At 37.2% G+C, this 21,797-nt stretch overlaps 1 protein-coding gene across 3 annotated transcripts in view; it reads left to right on the plus strand.

Annotated features, from left to right (window-relative positions):
• Positions 1 to 228: 228 nt before the first annotated feature.
• Positions 229 to 21,797, plus strand: part of ano1a (anoctamin 1, calcium activated chloride channel a) — a 39,009-nt gene continuing 17,440 nt past the window's right edge. The window contains exons 1-11 of one of the 3 annotated variants that reach the window (XM_053683154.1): positions 229 to 408; positions 6,929 to 7,101; positions 12,702 to 13,004; positions 15,389 to 15,487; positions 15,578 to 15,729; positions 16,849 to 16,903; positions 17,079 to 17,130; positions 17,864 to 17,919; positions 18,154 to 18,195; positions 20,079 to 20,143; positions 21,538 to 21,672. In XM_053683154.1, coding sequence (XP_053539129.1) covers positions 6,994 to 7,101; positions 12,702 to 13,004; positions 15,389 to 15,487; positions 15,578 to 15,729; positions 16,849 to 16,903; positions 17,079 to 17,130; positions 17,864 to 17,919; positions 18,154 to 18,195; positions 20,079 to 20,143; positions 21,538 to 21,672 — 1,067 coding nt within the window. In that variant the 5' untranslated portion in view covers positions 229 to 408; positions 6,929 to 6,993. Of the gene's footprint in view, positions 530 to 1,915; positions 2,036 to 6,928; positions 7,102 to 12,701; positions 13,005 to 15,388; positions 15,488 to 15,577; positions 15,730 to 16,848; positions 16,904 to 17,078; positions 17,131 to 17,863; positions 17,920 to 18,153; positions 18,196 to 20,078; positions 20,144 to 21,537; positions 21,673 to 21,797 lie in introns of those variants that run through there. The other 2 variants (XM_053683153.1, XM_047157951.2) reach the window with 2 other exon arrangements.

The following is a 21,797-nucleotide window of genomic DNA, read 5'->3' on the forward strand; positions in this document are numbered from 1 at the left end:
TAATAATAATAATAATAATAATAATAATAATAATAATAATGTATAATTCAAACCCATTTTCTGTGCTTGCTTCTATGCTCAGTCTGGATCAGCATGATCTTTTCATAGGTTTTCACGTTGCTAAAACAGGGATAGGACTTCACAGCCACAGCCTGCCAGAGGTATGCACTAAGCAGGCTAAACGAGTCTCTACATGATTTGAAAGTTGTAAAGTATGTCTGGTGTTTCTTTTCGGGTTTCATTTCGTGTGTTCACGTTGAGTCATTTTTTTTTTTTAAGCAAAAGTAGCCATTACATCTGGCGCGTTTGAACATCTGGTGCACAATTCAGCCTTGTTTGGTGTCAGGGTGCAGTTTTGCATTTCCGTTAATAAACAGGAGGGCGTGTTTTAAGCGACCTGTACAACAGGTAGGCTTTCTCTTTTTCTTTTTTCCCCACACACCTGATACTCAAGAGTTACACGACACACGACGCGGATACACCAGGAGATTCCTGTCGAAAACTTCCTTTTCCTCCTTTTAACCTCCACGTAAGAAAAATCCCCTTATTCTGCATTACACTTTTTCTTGCTCATGTATGCTTTTTTCTGACATTCTGTACATTTAATTCATCATCAGGTTTACGCAGGTGTGTATTTGACCAGACAAGTATGCTATAGACTAACTGTAAAGAGTTACAGTGTGATGGTGTAGCCCAGGTTTAATACTGGAGTGCTCAGAACTGTAATGGCACGAGCTGCAAAGCAATCAACACGTAAATGGGATTTAACTGCACATAAAAGCAAAGGTGTTGAAATGAAATGACGGTGAAATACCTCTCCAGTTTGGGGCATTTAAAAAGCAAGGGTAATTTCGTGTACAGCTCCCTCTTGTGGAATGTGGCATTTCTGAGATGCATGAATATATATATATATATATATATATATATATATATATATATATATATATATATATATATATATATATATATATAATGCATTGAAATATGTGTAAAAATGTTTGAAATGTACAAGACACTGCTTTAGAAAGAAGCTCAGAGAGGCTCCCTTTGGGAAATTTGGGTGAAACAAACATGCAACAATGCAAAAAAAAAAATGTAGCCTATATAAATTATGGCCAATTATATTAATAAACTCAAACATACCTTGCTTGAACTTGAGATCCAAGGAGAAATTTGGGATCCAAAGCTGCAACGTTGAGCGTGCACGATACAACAAATGCAGAATGCAAATCGTAGATGTGCATAAGATGTGCAATGCAATGCACAGTGCAAAAAAAAAAAAAAAAGAAAAAAAAAAAAACCAAGACATTACACAACACACTACACAGTCTGACTAAGCAGCTTACATAACCATTTGAAAGAATCACAGATTATTGGTGTTTGACCATACGCAGACGCATTTGTGGTTTAGATGTCTGTGCATCAATGGAGTGTCGGTCATTTCTGAATATAGGATGCGTATATTTATTGCATGCATTGTTTTGCAGATTTCAGATTCGGATTGATGCTTTGTGACAGGCTCAATGCAACCGAGCGAGCAATAATCTCCACACAAAAGAAAAGAAAGATCTTGCTGTAGGATTTACTTCAGGTCGAGTTGTGTGTGTGTGTGTGTGTATGTGTGTGTGTGTGTGAGAGAGAGAGAGAGAGAGAGAGGTGCTTTGTATTGATTTTTCTTTTCATCCTCACGCTCGTGAGTGCTCATTGTGGTCCAAAGTGATGTTTTTCTGTTGTGTAAAACCACACTAGTGGGTGGATAGACTCGACCAATGCTTTGCTCATCCATTCCCATTCCCCACCGCCTCGGTGTGTGTGAGACGCGTGTGTGAGCATCCTGTGACACTCAGATAGTGGCAGATGGTGCAGACTGGCAAAGGATTGGGCACACACTCACTCAAGCACTCACTCGCTCTCTCCGTTAAGTCCGAAAAAGCACGCGCTGTATTCATTTTAATAGAAATATTTGACTAGTGCGCTTGGATGGAGGCTGAAGGTGATGCAAATTCTGCCAGAGAGAGTGGAGATGCTCACTCGGGTGAGTTCAACGCAGTGCACGCCGTTTCTGCTCTTCATTTGTATTTTTTTTTTCTTTTGTTTTGTTTTTTTTTGGAGGATATAACCTACCCACGTTTGAAGTTGTCGCCCCAGGGCACATGACCTAAGCAATCTGTGCATGCATTCATGTTGGCTTTCAGCGCTTTCTGAAGCATGGACAGGAATGCTGAATTGTGTGCATACACAGCGTTGAACTACGGTGTAGTTTCTCCAACAGTGCTCGTGCGTAAACAAGTCTTAGTTCATCATTCCAAGCATTCATTCAACACTGGGGCTTTTTGTTGCGTGTACGTTCAGTAAGTGCGTGATAATGTCTTGATAGTGTAATCAGCTGCTGCCATAATCATTCAGAGCACTGTTATGAGATTAGCTCAGGGTCTTTTGTTAGTTTTATTTAAAGGCGCATTTTTGGTCGAGTCACGGACTATGCGTAAAGAACAACGCGTGACTGCAAAGAGCGCACAAATCCTCACAGTGTTTGCGTAGGCGATTGACAGTAGTTTGAGGGATTCCCTCGTTACCAGTGTTGCCAGATTGGATTTTTTAGATATAATTGGAACCTTTTTTAATTTTTAAGCGTGTTTGTAGGCTACCTTTTCTGACCAGGGCAGGGTAGGAGTAATAGGCTTAGTTTTGTAAAACAGGCCTAATAATAAATAATAATACTTTGTATGTAAGCTTCAAACCTTCAAAAAATAGACGTTTAAAAGACAAGTCCTCGGTTGTACTAGTTACAGTGGAGGTCGAAATGGTTTAAAATCAGATAATCTGGCAACCTTTCCCATCATAGGCGTACTGTGCTTTATGTGCGCTCCGAGCGCTGTTGGGTTCTCCACTTCAACCCTGAATGGTAATCATTACAGGGATATCCAGATCAAATAGTGAAGAAATGAAAAGCCCATCTGATCCCCTGTTGCTGGTTAATGGTCTGAAGTGGTGTACCTCATTGAAATTATTACACAGTGGCCTAAAACCCCTAGAATTTAATATAGAAGAAAATAATAATAACAAAAACAAATATACTCTTGGAGTCATTGTTTTAGATGCTTTATTTTGAAGTAAAATATTTTTAGATATTTGTTTAGCATTCATGGAAGGAGTCTCCAATATCACTCCAGTGTTACGTTGTAACAGACAGTAACATTTTTCTGCCATGCAAAAAGACTTCATGACAAGCTGTGTTGTTGTTGTTTTTGTTGTTGTTGTTGTTGTTGTTGTTGTTGTTTTTGTCTTATTAAATTCAAGAGAGAAAACACAGAGGCAGGTGAAGCTATAACATTCCATAATATTAAATGTAATTATAAATTGTTAAAGTGTACCAGGTGTTATTCATCAATCAATTTAAAAAAAAGTAATTGACAAATTGCTGTGGTATTATGTGAGTAAAACACATTAGACATCAGGATGGATCACACCATGTCATTGTTGTTAAATTTCCTATAACGGCACACCCAGTCGTGTTTTATTTCTTACATAATAATAGTAATTCAATAATGAATAATACATTAATAGACCTTAGGGCTTTTTTTCAGATTAAGTTTTGCTTTCGTATTAATTGTGTTAATTGTGCCCGTTATTTGATTTACCTACTAAATAAACCACACACACACACACACACACACACACACACACACACACACACACACACACACACACACACACACATTTGTTTATATTTCCCATTGGTGTGGACCTTTAGGTTCCAAACTACAAACATCAGCTTTAATAAGTCTACAAGCATTTTGTGTGTGTTTTTATATTTCTGTTTATTGTTGCTAGATCATTGTCCTGGGTAAATATATCATATTTGTTTGACATGGGCCTTCCACAGTAATAGTGAATCAAATTTGTAGCCATATGTAGTAAGATCAAAACAATACATTCCATCAAACTGAGCTGAATCATTGCTTTGCCATGGCTGGATCATCCAGTGGTCAATCATTTCTCTATACTAAGGTGTCTATAGTATTATTTACTCTCTCCATGACATAATAAAAACCCACTTGACTTGGCTTGGCTTGGCTTGACATTTGACAGAGCTTGGTTGTTGGTTGCTCTTTTGTTCCTTCAGAAAGTAAAACTGTACTGTGGCACTGAAGAATGACTATAGCATTGAAACACATTTCAAAGTACAAAAATCAATTGTAAATGGATTTTCTAATTCCAGCTGTAAATTTGAGAGAGTAGAGTGAATTACTAGTTTACATTGATCTAGCCAAAGGCAGCGCTTTTAACTCTGGCACATTACTGGAGATTAGAAGTCCACTCGGATCACATTTGGAAACGTTAAGACGACAACATCATAATTTTAAAGAAACCCTCTTAGTAATTTAAGCCACTCGCATCCTTTTAAAAAGGATTCATCAGAACCGTGGAGGCAGTGGTGCAGCAGGTAGTGTTCCCGGCATAGTGGCTTGGTTTGATCCTGAGCTTGGATTACAGTCTGTGCACTGTACATTAGTTTCTCATGTTCTCCCAGTGTCCATGTGGGGTTTTTACAGGTTCTCCAGTTTCCTCCACCTTATAAAACAAGCTGGTAGGTGGACTGGCTACGGTAAATAAGAAGAAGTGTGTGAATGTGTGTGTGTGTGCATGGTGCCTCTGAGATGGACTGGCAACCCGTTTAGGATGTATTCCTGCCTCACACTCTGTGCTCCCGGGAGAAATTCAGGATCAGGACCAGGATAAAGCGCTTACTGAAGATGAATGAATGAATAAACGTATGAATAATCAGTAATTGTATACTGTGTTTGTTTGTAATAAGTATGTGCTATGTTCTAGTTCTTTACTGATCTCGGCAGCATTACCTTCAGTAGCTTAGATGATAGACTGCTGCTACGTTTTGCATCTTATTAACTTCAAGAGAGAGAAAAGGAGAGGCTAGTGGTGGAATAATGGTTTTATAGCAGTTAGGAGTTAACTTGTTTCATGGACATTCTACAATATTAACCCTTGTGCATCCTCATGGAAATTTTTGTCTTTTTCATTATTATTATTATTATTTTTTTAATAATTTTGTCTGCGTTAATGCAAACAGCATCAATTTTGCTAAAGGTGTTTATTTTTATTGGAATTTTAATATTTCACCCTCATTTGTGTTCATAAATCTATTTTAAACTAGATACACAAAATAGTTACACTCAAGACCTTGCCAAAAATGTCCCCAATGAAACCCATTCAATCTGCAATATTTAATCCCCATGATGTTTAAGCATAAAATCATGCATTCTGTGTTAACAGGCTTTTATATTGTTGACAAGGTTTCAAAACATTGCATTTTTTTTTCTTCTCATTTCTCATGTTTTTCCTTTTTTTGATTCTGCTGTATTATAGAGCACTGCAGACCGACTGAATAAATGATGCAGCTATAACTGTGTGGGTGTGTTTTGTATGGATGTCAGAGTTGTGGTTTGTATGAGTTTACTGGACATTTTATGTGCGTGAACAGTTTGAAAGAAAGAAATGATATCGTAATGGAAATCGCAAATCTCTCCCCATGTATACGAGTCAAAGAAGGTCACCGAGCTTTGAAGATTTTTGCATTATGTAAAGAAACCGGTGTTTAAAGGGTTAAAATTCTGAAAATGAATGAATGCTTGGTAATTATGATCAGAACTGATGCTGGTAAAAAAAAAAAAAAAAAGGTTTTTTATGACACTTTTTTTTTGTTGTTGTTACATGGACATTTTTGTCGTTTATCGACCTGAGTGGTAGTTTGTTTTTTTGGTTTTTTTCATCTGACACTACATAAAAAATACGAACGCATCAAAATTACTGTTGTTGTTAATCACTGACATATCAAAGACTGTAATGATCAAAGAAAAAAAATTCTGCTTAGCATTTAGTATATGGAAATAATTACTATTTTTCTTTTTTCATTAAAAAAAACAAACCCAAACATCTGTGGCACTATGTAAACAAACCAGCATTTAAAGGGTTACAATTCAGAAAATGAAGGAATGTTGATGCTGGTAAAAAAATTTAAAAATTAAAAAATAAATAAATAAATAAATAAATCAAAAAGTCAGTGAAAGTGGAAATTTTTTTTAATATATAATATTATTATGACAGTTTTTGGACATGGACATTTTTGTCCTCTATGGACCTATGTGTAACTTTTTTTTAATTGACACACAAGGGTTAAATGTAAGTATAAATGGATAAAAACTATGACGTATTGTTTATTAAATGTAAAAAAAATATAACTAATCACTGGCAAATTGCTGTGGTAAAAGGGGAGTAAAATGCTTTGGGACATCTTCATATAACAGCACACCACAAAGAGTTGCATTCTTTACTTAATAATAGTAATTAAATAATAAACAATAAGCATTCAGGCTCATTATTTCCAATTAAGCCTTGGTTTGAGGTATAAATGCAAATCCTCGCAAGAAAACCATTATCAGTTCGGTTTAGAATAAGTATATGTGCAGAGATTGTGTAATTTGTAGCCTTAGACGTTAGTAAGAATGTAGTATATAATTTTACATGTCCTGCAGAACTACAGTTTGACAATAACTTTACACAAAAAAGGTCAAAGTCAGTATGTACCAAATGTTGTTTGTTTTTTTTAAAACTTATTATCCTTTCATGTGCATGTGATCAATCATCTTAAACTTGTCTTTCGTAAATAATCTCTGAAATTCACGTTCAGGTCTTGTGTCGTCTCATGTTTGCCATAAATATAGAGAAGACGTATTATTTGTGTCTCAACACAGTGTAATGTCTATGAACATGCAATTTCTCTATTGAAGCGTTGCCTGGTAGGTTGGTATGACTTCAGCAGTGTCTCTGATTAGCACTCTTCATGTCGGTTTAGTGGAACATCTCATACTAGTTAATTAATTAGTGTGTTCGCTTCTTCTCTTGTCAGGTGAAACGTGCTTGGTTCAGAGCAGCACAGAGGAACAGCTCTCTGAGCTGGGAGAGGAGGCCGAAATGTGGCGGAACGACACGTACGATTCTGTCGCGTCGAAGGACAAAGAATTCAATGTACGGGGTTCCAAAAGCACCGGGGACATTGGATATGCTGAAGATGATTCTATAGTAAGTGAAATCTCGTGGTGGTAAAATCGCTCTCTGCTCGTTTTGAAAACTGCCATTTTTTTAGTGCGGCCACTGCTTTGAATGCTGAACGTCCAATCCATTTGCAATGCAAACTAATGCAGAACGATTATTTATTTCTTTGGATTTTCATAAGTTCTGCTGCCAGCTTTGAGCTGTCTATAGAGATTCTGTGCATGTTCCGTCCGCGTGGGTTTCCTTCAGGGTCTCCGGTTTCCTCCCACCTCCCTAAAACATGCTAGTAGGTGGACTTGCTATGATAAATTGCCCCTAGGTGTGATTGAGTGATACAAGGTGTATTCAAACCTCACGTCCAGTATTCCATTATAGGCTCCATTAATGACGATGAAAGAACAAATGTTTTGTCTTTGATATAAGGATTCAAGGATTTTTATTGTCATTCCAACACATGTACATGAGCTGGAACGAAATTAAGTACCAAAGGTCCGGCTAAAACAACTCACAAGTAATAACGGCTAGCTAACTCATAAATAAATAAACACAAATCCCCAATCATACACACATATATATACATTAAAACCTGAGAAATTAGCAGTATAGGAAAAGACATGAAAACAAACGTTCAGTTTATCAGTTCTGGTGTGTGGCAGAGTTTAATAGTCTAACAGCTTCTGGAAAGAAGCTGTTTTTTAACCTGGTCGTCCTAGTCCTGCCTGAAGGGAGATATAAGGCTCATAAAGAAGAGGTTTAAGAGGTTCACCTGGTCAGTAGGTTTAATCTTTGCAGCACTATCATGTTCATTGGGTAATGTAATGTATGCAAACATGTCCTCGGTTGCACCATTTTGTATTTTCTTTTTTCCACCATCTTTTGCATATTAGTTGGCACACCTTTTGGATTTGCATTCGAATTTTGTTTTGTTTTGTTTTGTTTTGTATCGCTCTCTGTTGACCTGGCCACTTTCCTTTGCTGAAGTAGGTTACTATAAACCAGAATTAAATTTTAGGCTGAAGTTCAAAATTAAATTATATACGACAGGTGTATTTTTATGTATTTTTTTTTTTAGATGATTTTACATTCTGAAAGTAATTATTACTGTTACTTGACTTATTATCTTCAGTGCAGTGCAGTATGATGGGTAAAAGTTTGTTGGTTTGGAGCGCAGCCTCTGAGTGTGCAAAGTTATTATGAAAAAGTGAAAAGATATGTATGCAAATGTGAAAAAGCACATGTTTGTGCAAATTTATTATTATTATTTTTTAAATCACTGGAGTGGTGATGCATCTCCACATGTTCCCTATAAGTAAAGGATTTTAAACACACTGACTAAATATTTCATTTGAAACGAATTTTCATTTGAAAGCTTTTGTTTTTCATCTATATTTTACAATTCACACTTTTAAGATATTGAATATTTGTCTCCCCGAAAGATTTGCCAGAATAGATTTGTATTTCTTGATTTTTAGCTACTGAAATCCTGAAATCAAGCCACCTTGTGCATTTTTAACACCTTCTTTCTACACTTCCTACAAACACGGCACATCGATGAATCATACAATTCAATTTCCTGTAATGTGTTTGGAGTCGAAGTAAAGCACGTGTGCAAAAAAGTGCCTTTTAAACACCACAATTGATTATATTCCTGCCCACGTATGCTTTTTTTTTTCCACCTGCCGCATAATGTGGTGTGATTTCTTTCTAACACTTCTGATCTGGAGAAGAGAGAGGACATTGAGTAGCTCTCTTCCGTTGGATGTGGTGACATTTTCACAGATCTCGGCTGTCGTGAGACAACGTTCTAGTTAGAGACAAATATTGACTTGGACGTGTACCCATCAGCATACACCTATTATTTTTTTAATGACAGGTTTGTGTGTGCACAGGTTCTCTTTTGTAAAATAACTATTGTAGATTCAAGATATTCCTTATCCCTTTTTACATACAGTGGATATAAATGTTTACACACCCTTGTTAAAATGGCAGGTTTTTGTGGCACGCAAAAAAAATTCACCCAGGATAAATCATGTCCGAACCTTTTCCACCCTCAATGTGAAATTACAACATATAAAAATTACCTGAAACACAATCAGGAATATTTTAGGGGGAAAAAGTTACAATAACCTGGTTGCATTAAGTGTGTGCACCCTTTTATAATTGGGTGTGTGGCTGTGTTCGGAATGAGCCAATCGCATTCAATCTCATGTTCGAAAGTAATTAGCATACAGCTGTCGTCAATGAAATGATTCTGATTAACCCCAAATAAAGACCAGCTGTTTCTGTAGGATTTTCTTCACATCTTCTTGGTTTTATCCGACTGCCGAAGCCATGGTCCGCAGAGAGCTTACAAAGCATGTACGGTATCGAGCAGGAGAGTAGTATAGAAGAATTTCCAAAACATTGGATAAACCACGGAACAGCATGAAGGCCCTCATCAACAAGTGGAGAAAAAAAGTGCACTGGGGCTTTTATCAAGGTAGAAGGAACCATGAATTGCTACAAATACCAGTCGATTTTAGTGCAAAAACTTAGGTGTCTCCTAGTAAGCTGAAGATGAAAAGGAATTTCACCTTTCAGCACGACAATGACCCAAAGCATACAACCAAATCAACAAAGGAATGGCTTAACCAAAAGAAGAGCAATTTTTGAAGGACCTAGTCAGACTCCAGACCTGAATCCAACTAAAAACCTGTGGGGTGACCTGAAGTGGGTGGTGCACACAATCAATTTGTGGTCTAGATCTAGAACAGATCTAGAATGTTTTTGCATGAAAGAGTGGGAAAATATTGCCAAGTCTAGATGTGCTAAGCTGATAGAACCTTACCCAAAAACACTGAGTGGTGTAATAAAATCAAAAGGTGTTTCAACAAAGTATTAGTTTAGGGGTGTGCATTAGAGATGCACCGATACCGATAGTTCTGCCTTTTATGCCCTCTTTTAAATGAATAATAATTAATATCACAATTCTGAAAGAAATGCAAATAAAAACTTTATTCTCTCCATTTCAACAAGTTGTTTGACAGTAACTGGTCTCATCAACAGAACACACATTACTCTAATGAACATGAACACATGAACTCAATTCTGAAGATTAAAGTAAGATTATTAACTTATTGAATGTTATTCATTCATATTAACATTGACTGAATTATAAAAACCCTCCTGTTAGTCTCACATTCACTCTCCACAAACACAAGCATTTCTACTTCATCACTGAACATCACACTGGTCATATATAATATACACTTTTTATATATTAACATTAACTGGATATGAAATTTACTACTCTACAAATATATTTTTCTGTGCAATATATATATATACTACTTTTTTGTCAACCCCTCTTCAATTAAATCTTTCATCAGTGTACTGGCCCTTTAATTCAGCGCGAGCAACTCGAGCAGCTCAGCAAAAATAAAATTAGACACGAAAACTCCCGCTTCACTGCCACTCACTTCCGGTGTAAAATTGTAGCAGTACAGAGCTTACAAACTCACTTTTTACACAAGAGACATTTTCTTTAGCACAACATCGATGTGTTTTCCCGCCCTCTTTTTACTGAAAGGATATAATCGGCCCTGATCATCGGATGTTTTTAAACAAAAATCGCCTTTATCGGCCAATACCGTTTATTGGACGATACATCGGTGCATCTCTAGTGTGCATACTTATGCGACTAGGTAATTGTAAGTTTTTTATTTATTTTTTTTTATTGTTTTTCACTTTGTGTATTCTGCAATTTCACATTAAAGGTGATGAGCTATAATTTTTTTCTTATTTTCATTCTTTTACTTCACAAAAACCTGGCATTTTAACAAGGGTGTGTAGAATTTTTAGATCCGCTGTAGGTTTGTATGTTTGTGGTTAAATGAATGAGAGCCATAATAAGCCCTGATGAACAAACAGTCAATTTAGAAAGTAAACGTCTGGTTTGTTCTATGGAGTCTTTATCTCTTAAACCAACAAGCCTGGAGCAGTGTTTGCTCATATACTCTTCATGGAACACATCATTGAGACAAAAAACAAACTCTTTATTGAGAGAAGTAAATACAGTATATGAAGTGAATGCAATGTAAAAAAAGCTTTATTGTTTTTGAAGCTACAGGCCAAGTCAAGCGTTTCATATTCAAATGTGTGTTTGGCTGTGACCGCGAGTTTTATAGGTTTACTTCTAGTCAGGGCGTTATCTTGTTTGAAGATCAAATATTTACATATAAATATATACTTTAAATGAACATTTGCTAAAAGAAGTAGCAGGGACAAATCCCAGATTATGGTTTTATGGCCAGGAGTCCAAGAGAATAATCTTGCCCATGCGCTCTGTCAGGAAGGGATGGTGTTACTCTCTCTCCTGTCAATGACTACGTTTACATGGACAGCAGTAATCTAATTATTGACCTTATTCTGAATAAGACAATATTGTGATTAAGGTGTTTACATGAGTGGCTTTTAGAATATTCCTTTCATGTTCCCGTTTTACATGTTATAGAACATAGATCGTCATTACGTCCCCACGCCACGCCGTCCGACGTTCCATCCAGAATTTCACGTATCGACATACAGTTCGTCTTCGTTATGGAATCGTATACAGTTCTGGGTGTTTTCATTTTTAATTTTACGAAAGTTTCAAGTGCAGTTAATTGTTTGTCATGCTATATGTGCTAATAGATGACTGCTTGAAGCCATGGGCTGTGTTCCAAACCGCATATTTAAGAAAATACGTGTATTTGTACTACTATATAGTAGGTAAGTACATGGTTTGGGACGCAGCCGTGCTCTTGTTTGCCGTCAAACGGACGAGCACTGCCGTGTGTGTACGTGTCTTGTCGCTAAATGAAAACTCCCACACGACGTTAATAGTGTGATTAAGCTGTTTAAATGTTTATAATGCACGTCGATAATGCGACTAAAACAGGAATACTCCACGTGTCTTAATTCGATTTGTGTTTACTTCGAGTATGACTTTAGTCGGATTAAGGTCATCAATAAGCGCTGTTTACATGCTAGTTTCTTAATCAGAGTATCGTCTTAATCGGTTTAATATTGGATTATTGTTGTCCATGTAAACGTATTGAATCACAGTGACACTAGCCAACTGTGTGTGTCTGTCAGCTCATGTATGCAGAAGATGGCTGATAGCGCATTTCTCTGAGTGTGTTAAGCTGCCCCCTGATGTAGCATGAGCAGCAGTTCGAAAAGATGTAACGGTTGTCTTCACGTGTCTTGGAGGAAGCATGTGAAAGTAACCCAAGTTGTTAGCTCTCATTCATGACATTTATTGTTTTTTTTCGTCATGTAGTGGTGAACGTTAACTAGTGGTTTATTCGCATTTCAGGCTTCTGTTCCTATTTTCACAGCTCAGAAATGACTTTCGCACCCATTTGGAAGGGAGCTGTTTAGTTTTGCCACTTTTCCTTAAAAAGCAACCTCAAAAGGTACACATACAGTAGATTTAACAGAATGGGAGGGGTAAGTTTGGGAAAGGTAAAGTTTTGCCAATGTTTTCATTGCATTTGTGAATATCACAAACGACTCCTTTTAATTTGACCAGGGCATGTCCATATTGGAAAATATCTGACGCGTGCTCCCTCACCCAGCCTCGTTTTCTTTCTTTCTGCCCACAGCTTCTGAACAGTCAAAGTTCGAACAAGGTGCCTCAGCACTCCAACCTAGGGCCGTATTTCCAGGACGGCCAGAGGCGCATCGATTACATCCTAACCTACAATGCAGAAAGCTTCCAGCGCACCCGCCACCACTCCTCTAGCACCTTCAAGGGCTTGAAAAATGGCCTGTGCTGCATGGGGAAACAGAAAAGGGCCGAATCCATCAAGCACGACCTCGAGAGCGCCAGTAATGCGCACATCCACAGAGAGGAGTTTGAACAGAAGCTTATGGACATGGGACTTGAGCTGGAGAAGGAGGAAGATGTGAGTATACGTTATATTCTGCTCAAGATTTTTTCCCCTTAACTTGGAACTCCTACTATTTAGACATGATGCTATGGTAGAAAGTATTCATTGTTTAACATTGTTCCTCTAATATCACAGCACTGTTGAATGCTCAGTTCTGATTAGCTAGAGGCTGTTGATGAATTTTCTATAACAGCAGTTCTGGTAGTAGGTCCGGCTCCAAGGTTTATATTAATGTACATATTCTAATGAAGTATCACTTCTATAATAGCATCTTGCACGATGACTTGTATGGTCGATGCTCTACATAAAAACGATTTTAAAATGTGTAATTGTTGATATAGTGACGTTTTCTACCATGAGATGATTATTTACCCTTTTTGAAGGACTCTCCAGTGTCAGAGCTTTGTAAACGTTGGAGATGAAGCTGTAATATCAAGTTTTCAAGCATATAAAAATCTCCTGAATGGAGACTCTTCATGATTTTTTTTACAATATATGATTTCTCCATTCTCTTTGTCTTAAAAAACTGTCACGTTTCACTAACAATCCACAACATCAGATGGAAATATATGGATAAAAAGTGTGATTCTTTAAAAAAATAATAATAATAAATTTAAATGCGCGCTGCAAGAAATGAGGTACAAAACACTTTCGGGATGTCTTGTTTTTGGATAAAAAATATGATGTCACATGATGCTGTCATTGATTATTTTCCTGTAACTGCAAGGTTTATTGGCTTGCCCTTCTGGGGGAAACTTTAAAGGTTGTGACATGTGGGACACCACAGGAGTGTTTTCCTGGCAGCTAAAAGCCCTTGAAGAATCTTATTGTTTCTAAGAGTGTAATATTAGTTTCCACTAGTTTCTCTCACAGTAGCCTCTCATGCAGGATACTGTGTAGCAAAGGCTATAAATCCAACTGCCACAGATGATCGCTCTAAAGTTCATTAAATTAGTACATTATGCCTCTTTCCAGTCAAACTTGCTCATCTTATTTTCTTAACCACTAAGGTGACCTTTCGAAAAGAATTCAGATTTGCGTTTCACTTGAGCTTTATTACCATTGCCTGTATTTTTACTTGATATGTCATGCTTGTTTATACAGCACAAACAAGCTTCAGATGACACTAAATTAGCCTCCATTAATGCTAGCAATTATCCAGGAATGACAGCGCCGGATAAATTGTGAACAGTTAACGTACAATATAATTGACTATGTAACATGATTAGTTTGTAGACTAAGTACACGTTGAAGCTAATGCCCAAACTTGATATGCAGAATGATTATAATACTGCTTCTCTCTCTCTCTCTCTCTCTCTCTCTCTCTCTCTCTCTCTCTCTCTCTCTCTCTCTCTCTCTCTCTCTATTCTTTCATGTCTGTTGTTATCTATATCTGAAAAGGGAATTCGTTTCAGGATTATTGTAAATAAAAACAGTTCAGATTATTTAAATTAATTAACTGCAGGTCGGTAAGAATACTGTCTTATACTGTTGGTTCTCAGTGTGGGTCTGGAGCACTTTGTGGATCCTCAGTAACATGAGAAGCTGTGCTTGTTAACCTAAAGAGAGAACCTCTGTTTATACGTGCTAACTTGTTTTGCCGACATTCCACCATATTAAATGTATCTATGAATGGATCAAAAGTGCAACGTGTACAACATGTTATAAATAATGTTAACTTGCACCAAAGGTGTTCTGTCAGCTGAAATTTCAGGTATAAAACACTTTCATGGTTAGAACAAAAAAATATCCATAATATTATTTTACACACGTAAATAATGAGCCTAATGTATATTTATTTCTTATTCATTTATTTTCTAATTTAGTATTTAAATGTATTTAAAAGTCTAAAGAGGAGTAGGCCAGGTTTTCAATTCACTGGAAGTTATATACTGTACATACATGTGTAGGTGACAAATGAAAAATCTTGAATTTTGAATAATATTCCAATAATTGAATTATATTCAGAAGGGTGTGTGTGTGTGTGTGTGTGTGTGTGTGTGTGTGTGTGAAATTTATTTACAGTTAAGGATTCCTGGCTGCAAAAATGTTGGGTACTCATGCTTTAGATGCCAGAATGCAGTGTTGCGTTTGTACAGACAGGGTCAGACATGATGTGTGGGCTGGCAGTTATAACAAGACTGGGGCATGAAGATAATCTTACATAACACACCCTCCAGCAGGAGATAACTAAATGATAACTAAACCCATTCTCCTTCATACACACTGCAGAAGTTGTCCTCGTTTGCTTTTTTTCCTTGTGCTGATAGATCATCAGACACAAATGAACCAATCTCGCGTTTAAGGCTATTGTCCTAATTGTTCTCCCACACAGGCCACAGGAGGGCAATAGAAATAACGCAAAGGTCCACTTTGTTTTTGCTGTGTTGTTCTTTCAGGCTAAAATTCCAGAAGTGGGCTTCCTGAAGATCCATGCACCTTGGCACGTTCTCTGTCGAGAAGCAGAGTTCATGAAGCTCAAGATGCCCACCAAAAAAGTATGCGCATTTTCCCCCATTGACAAGAATTAGACAGCAATGGTTACACAGCATATTCCAACCAACGTCCTTTTCTGCTATTTTTTTTAGAAATATCAGGTCAGTCAAGGAAGTAATGGTATACGAGCAGTGAACGCATTTATCCAAAGACTGTCTGCACCACTGACTCCCAAAGTCGAGGAGAAGTCCCCCCAGAGTGAGAAGCACATATGTTATCCATTCTCCAGGGAAAAACAGCACTTGTGAGTAAACCACTATAACTCAAATGATGATGAGGCAGTGAGTTTGTAGCCAAGTAAGATTTCTAACTTGCTGAGCAATCAAAATGTAAATTATTCTCTCAAAGCTGTGGATGCTCATCCATAGGGGCAGGTGGAGCAGAGCCACACCAAATATATGAGCTTTTCAACAAATATTAATCTTTAGAATTAGTCCTCATTCACAACTCCATACATTTTCAATTCTGTTTAAATACTAATTATCTCTTTTGACAGATATATGCCAGTGTTCCATTGATTTGTTCACATGTTGCAAAGTCCTGGGGGAAACTGTCAATTTAGCTTCATAGAGGTATTATTTCACCTAGTGGTCACAACGGGAACTGCAACAAGTTTCTAATAGACACCCACTGGGGCAGGAATCATGCTGCCCCATGCTCGCTCAATAAACAATTTCAAGTTGCCAGAGTCATATTTTTTTAATACCACATTGGGCTGGTTTTAAAAATACTCAGTGGCCCTAAAGACCTTGATTACTATCAAATAATCAGAATGAAATTTTATACACAAACAAAGTAAAGTGTAATTGCAGACAGCATGTCTATGTATGATGTCAATTTCCTTAGTAAGATATATTGAAAGATTAGGAGAGTGAAAGGAGGATTATGGTGTGGATAATGTCTGTACATCAGAAATGCGTACGCACCACGGTGACCTTGTTTCCCTACACAAAGGCTGAGGGGCAAAAATGTACTTCAGTGGCCAAAATTTTGGGCTTATCTCAGGTCTTTTATTTGCTTTTTGGGATGTAGTTCGGCTGGAAACTTTTAACTCCAGTTGATAATATTAGCTCTTCAGGAAACACACCTATTGTATTTAACACAAGTGATCAAATGTACGCTTAAAACGAGCTGCTAGTCTGTGGTGTGTTGTATGACTTTGTTTTGTTTGAGGCTATGTCATTATTAATGTCCTCCTGCCTCACCAAAAACTATGGTCAAGATCCGCTGCTGCCTTAGATGGTCTTCGTTGCAGATGTAGAATGATGCAATTATAGTAATCTGCCTTTAATTGGTTTAACATGAAATGCAAGATTGCAATCTGAATAAAGCGTTTCCATTAATATTCCATCTCTCTTAACAGGTTTGATCTTTCAGATAGAGATTCCTTCTTCGACAGTAAAATTCGTGCCTCAATCGTGAGTATCAGTCCAACCATTTCTGTGCCTTCTTACTGGAGTGCCATTAAAAGAACAGCATCATGACTGTACCACACACACTGTACGAAAAAATCCAATACGAGCGTTGGACAGAATTATTTGAGGAGTGTACTGACGGTTCTTTCTGTCTCTTGTGCACATTCTCCCGTTTCAGGTATGCGAGATCATAAAACGAATAAAGTGCATAGGAGTGAAGGATATCATGGGTAAGTGCTATAACCTCATTTTGAAAAGCAAATATCCATCTCCTACCCATTTCAGAAGTAAAGTTTCAGGAGACAGCACAGTCTGCTAAGAGTACTATTCTATCACCTCACTGACTGATTAATAGCACAAGAGCGAGAATCAAGGCAATATGGGAGCCAAAAAAATGACGTAAAGTCATAGACACTTCCTAAAATCCTCTGCTTGTGCACTTACTGATGCTACAAAGCACCAAAGCCCATATAGCGTGTGCTAAACCTTAAAGGAAACATCCACCCCAAACGACTTGCATACTTTATAATTAACATGTTTTTCAATAGCATCCATGATTTATTTTCTAAATAAACGCTGAGGGTTTTTATTCTTTCATTGATATTTTGCTTTATTTGTACGTTTATTAAAGTGTTCCTATGTTAGCCACAATGCCGTTTGACTACCTGCTATAATAGCGAAGCAGTGGGATTCTCCGCTAAATTCAGTGTCACAGCAGCAGCTTTAGTTCTTTATTCTGTCCAGCTCTACAGTATAACCTCCTCATCTGTACCCTCTGCTCAAATGGACCAGCTTCCAAAGTTTCAACTTTCCATCTAATATCAAATACAGCCATCTACGCCATTGCAATCTTTTAATAAAAACAAAAGGCCAATAACATTTTGTTCTGTAAGATTTATTTTTTTTTTTTATTGTATTTGTAGTAAGAATTCGGTGTGTGTTATTGAAATGTCATGTCTGTAGGCATTAACACGCTCATTGCTCATGGAGTTTACACATCAGCCTACACTCTACATGATGTAAGTAATGGCAAAAATATATATATATATTCAAAATGTTACAAAATATTTACTAATGCTGCTACTCACTTAATGTCCTTTGTCTCGTGTGTCATGTTATTTGCACTAACACTTACTATATGTTTACACCTGAGACTAGCTAAACAACATTTTATTATACTGTACACCTATGTATATGAATGATGACAATATTTGAGTGAATATATTTGTATTAATATACTATCCCTATTACAGGGAGACATTGAGGGAGTTGATGCTGAACCAAACGATAGAAAGGTAAGGAAATTGAATTACAATATCTGAATGTAACTCTAGTAATATGTGTGGCACTTATTACTAGAGTTATATACTTTTATTTATATATCCATCTAAAAACTACAGGCATTCCTGAACTGAAATGTGTTTATTTTAGTTCAGGAATGCCTTCAGGTGGGGTCTGAGCAGTGGTAGCTCAGTAGTTAAGGCAACGCATAGCTGATCGGAAGGTCAAATTCCAACACTGCCTACCTGCCACTGTTGGGCCCCTGAGCAAGGCCCTAAACCTTCAACTGCTCAGTTGTATAAATTGGATAAAACGTAAGTCACTCTGGATAAGGGTGTCTGCCAAATGCTTTTAAATGTAATGTAAGTGTTTGTTTATTTTTGCACGTATCTCAACCACAATTAAAGTTCTAGCATTTTAAAATCGACCTGCAAAATAGCCAAGAACTTGCTCAAAACGTGCTCGCTGTGAGAGGAAATCCCACTTAACTAGCAAGGTTTTCAACATCTTTGGGCTATGTTCACATAACAGCTTGAAGTGACACAATGTGACATACTGTGGGGTGCAAAAGTGGGGTCTGAGACCACTAGTGAAAATGAGATCTTTTCAAATCAGACCTGGGCCACTTTCATATATGGTCCTAGACCAGATAAAGTACATATCCATCATGTGGTCATGAGACATGAATCACTGAGGGCAGATCGGAATTTGTGTGGCATTTTCCCAACACACTATAATGCGCATATCACAAATGTCGTCATCGTCATTTGGTGGCGATGTAGCATGGCAAAACAACAGAGGACACTAACAGCAGCGAATATATTCAGTGGATGGACAGGGAAATTGGTGATTTGCTTGATATTAATAGTTTCATTGATTTGCTCCTGAAACTGAGCAGTGTTTGAAATAATTGCTCATGAGATGGAAACCACGCCCAAAAATGGGCGTGATGTTATTGACTTTGAAGGTGTGAATGGTAAAGCGTTTATTTAGTTCATTGTTTAAAAAAAAAAAAAAAAAAATCCAAAGTTCTTCCATCTAGATAAATCCTGACCAATCCAAGTCCAATGTTCTTCCATTTACCCACTTAAGATTTTCAAAGATGATAAATGTTAAATACTTATTATGAGGTGTGTTAAATTAGTATATCTGTTAACATATTGAGTATAACAAGAGCTGTTAAACTACTCTGACCTGCCGATGATTTTAATTTAATTTATACTGACCAAAATATAAACGTGATCGTGCGAAGCCCAAGGCCTTGTCAGGGGTATCCCAGTGTGCCGTTGGACGAGATCTCTGCCTTCAACAAGGCATAATTATCAGTGTGTGCGTGTCACCATGGCAACAGTATAATTTCCCACTTCACCATCTGTGAGCTGTGCGTCAACAGGCGTGTTGGCGGTGAGGCAATATATTGCCAAGAGTAAATCCTGTAAACATGCTCAGAGGGACATGCAATACAGACAAACTCATAGAGATTTATGTTGCTCTCTACTATGTCATTTCCTTGTTTTGTTTTTTTTGTTTTTTTGGCTCGGGTTTTGCCCGAGACTTGCATCTAAATGGGTTGTTGATACACTTATGTGACTCTGTGTGCGTGAAACACTGCACTCTCATCACAGCTGAGTGGCTCCACAATGAACCTTCCTTGTTTATTTCATTCTATACATCATGATGTAGAGGCTCAGAGCGTGGCGCCAATTAGAGACTAAATTCCGCATGAAATGTTTTTCTGTTGTTGTTGTTATGAATCCATTACTGTTAATTTAGTTTTCGTTTCCCAATTCCCATTATGTGGGGGAGTTTAATCACTGCACGCCTACTTTCCTGACAAGTGGCATAATTGCACTTGATTGATCATAAGCCCACTGAAATCCATTCACTTTCTCTGCAGGTGTTATACGAGCAGTGGGCGAGATTCAGCCTCTTCTATATGTACCAGCCCACCGGACTGATCAGGTAAGAGCTATTCGAAACAGAGACAGGTGTTTCATTCGCTTTCTTCCTGGACAAACCAGAAAGTCCCTGTTTTTTCCCCCCTAAGTTGGCCATTGCCTAATAATCACCCAAAAGCTAGCTCTCAAGATACCACTCAGAGAGAATGAAGGCTACGAAGAAATGCATCCTCTGAGACAAGTGAAACCACTGTATCTTCTTTTTTTTCTTCTTCGAACTGCTGCTCATGCTACGTCACAGGATAATCGAACACTCCAGAAGAAAGCACTAACTGTGCTCCTCCGCAAAAATGAGCTCATAGATGCCCACAGTTGACAGGGGAGTGAGTAATGCAAGCTCTCCCTGCCAGACAGTAGTGCTAATTAATGTGCTCTAGGACTTAAAGATAGGGATAGTCATCTGTAATCTGTAGTTTTCTGATTACAGGCTATAGGACAGTCAGGATCCAAACTTTAACTGGGTAACTCTTTTTAAAAAATAAATAAATAAATAAAAACTGATAGAAATTGTATTTCCATCCCAATTTATAACCTTTATTATTATTATTATTATTATTATTATTATTATTATTATTATTATTATTATTATTATTTAAAAGAGACATTTTCAGATTTTTGTTCAAATAAATTGATTCAGGAAACATGCTCAAGTTGCCACAAAATAATGATATCCTATTCCATTTTATATGCAAATAATCAGAGGATAATGATGTCATAATTACTTCTTTTTTTTTGTCAGGCTTGCCAATTATTAAACGAATCACTGAGAATATGATGGTGTTTATTGACACACCAATAATATAATCTTGATCTACACACACAAAAATGCTATTATATAATTGTTATACATTTTAAGAACTAAACTGCATAATTACTACATTTGATTAATATATATATAACTTACGCTTATGCGTGTCCGTTTTTCTTCCAACACATTGACCTCGGGAACTGACTGTTCACTTGCTGACTAATATATCTCACCCATTGACAAGTCCCATTGTGATGAGATAATCAATGTTATTCACGTCACCTGTCGGTATCAGTAACATTTTCTACATTTTTCTAATTTCTTTGATGGTTGATTACTTCAGGTTTTAATAAAAGTGTTTGTGGGGGGATTTTTTTTAAAGTCAAAATATATTTAAATTTTCATGCCATTTTTTTTTTTTTCTAATTTCAAATAATTTATGTACAAAAGGTCTACAGGAAAAAAAAATAAGCCAAAGGTGGAGGACGGATTAGCTGTTTCGATTGTGCAATGAATACTGTAATTAAGAATACTCACCCTTGTAGGTGTATGCCTACTATATGCCTCACTCACTCTCTCTCTCTCTCTCTCTCTCTCTCTCTCTCTCTCTCTCTCTCTCTCTCTCTCTCTCTCTCTTTCTACTCAAACAGGAAGTATTTTGGAGAAAAAATCGGCTTGTACTTTGCCTGGTTAGGTGTGTACACTCAAATGCTGATCCCAGCCTCAGTCATCGGTGTCATTGTCTTCTTGTATGGCTGTATCACTGTGGATTCTGACATTCCCAGGTCAGTTGTTTCAGCCAGAAACCTGTCACATGAGTTCATCTGAGGGAACTTACATACTTGTCACCACAATGCCACATTGTTATTATTAAGGATTTCTCAGAATTGCGCTCAACTTACACTCCTGT

Source organism: Ictalurus punctatus, chromosome 10 (genome assembly GCF_001660625.3).
Source record: "Ictalurus punctatus breed USDA103 chromosome 10, Coco_2.0, whole genome shotgun sequence".
NCBI classification, from domain to species: domain Eukaryota; kingdom Metazoa; phylum Chordata; class Actinopteri; order Siluriformes; family Ictaluridae; genus Ictalurus; species Ictalurus punctatus.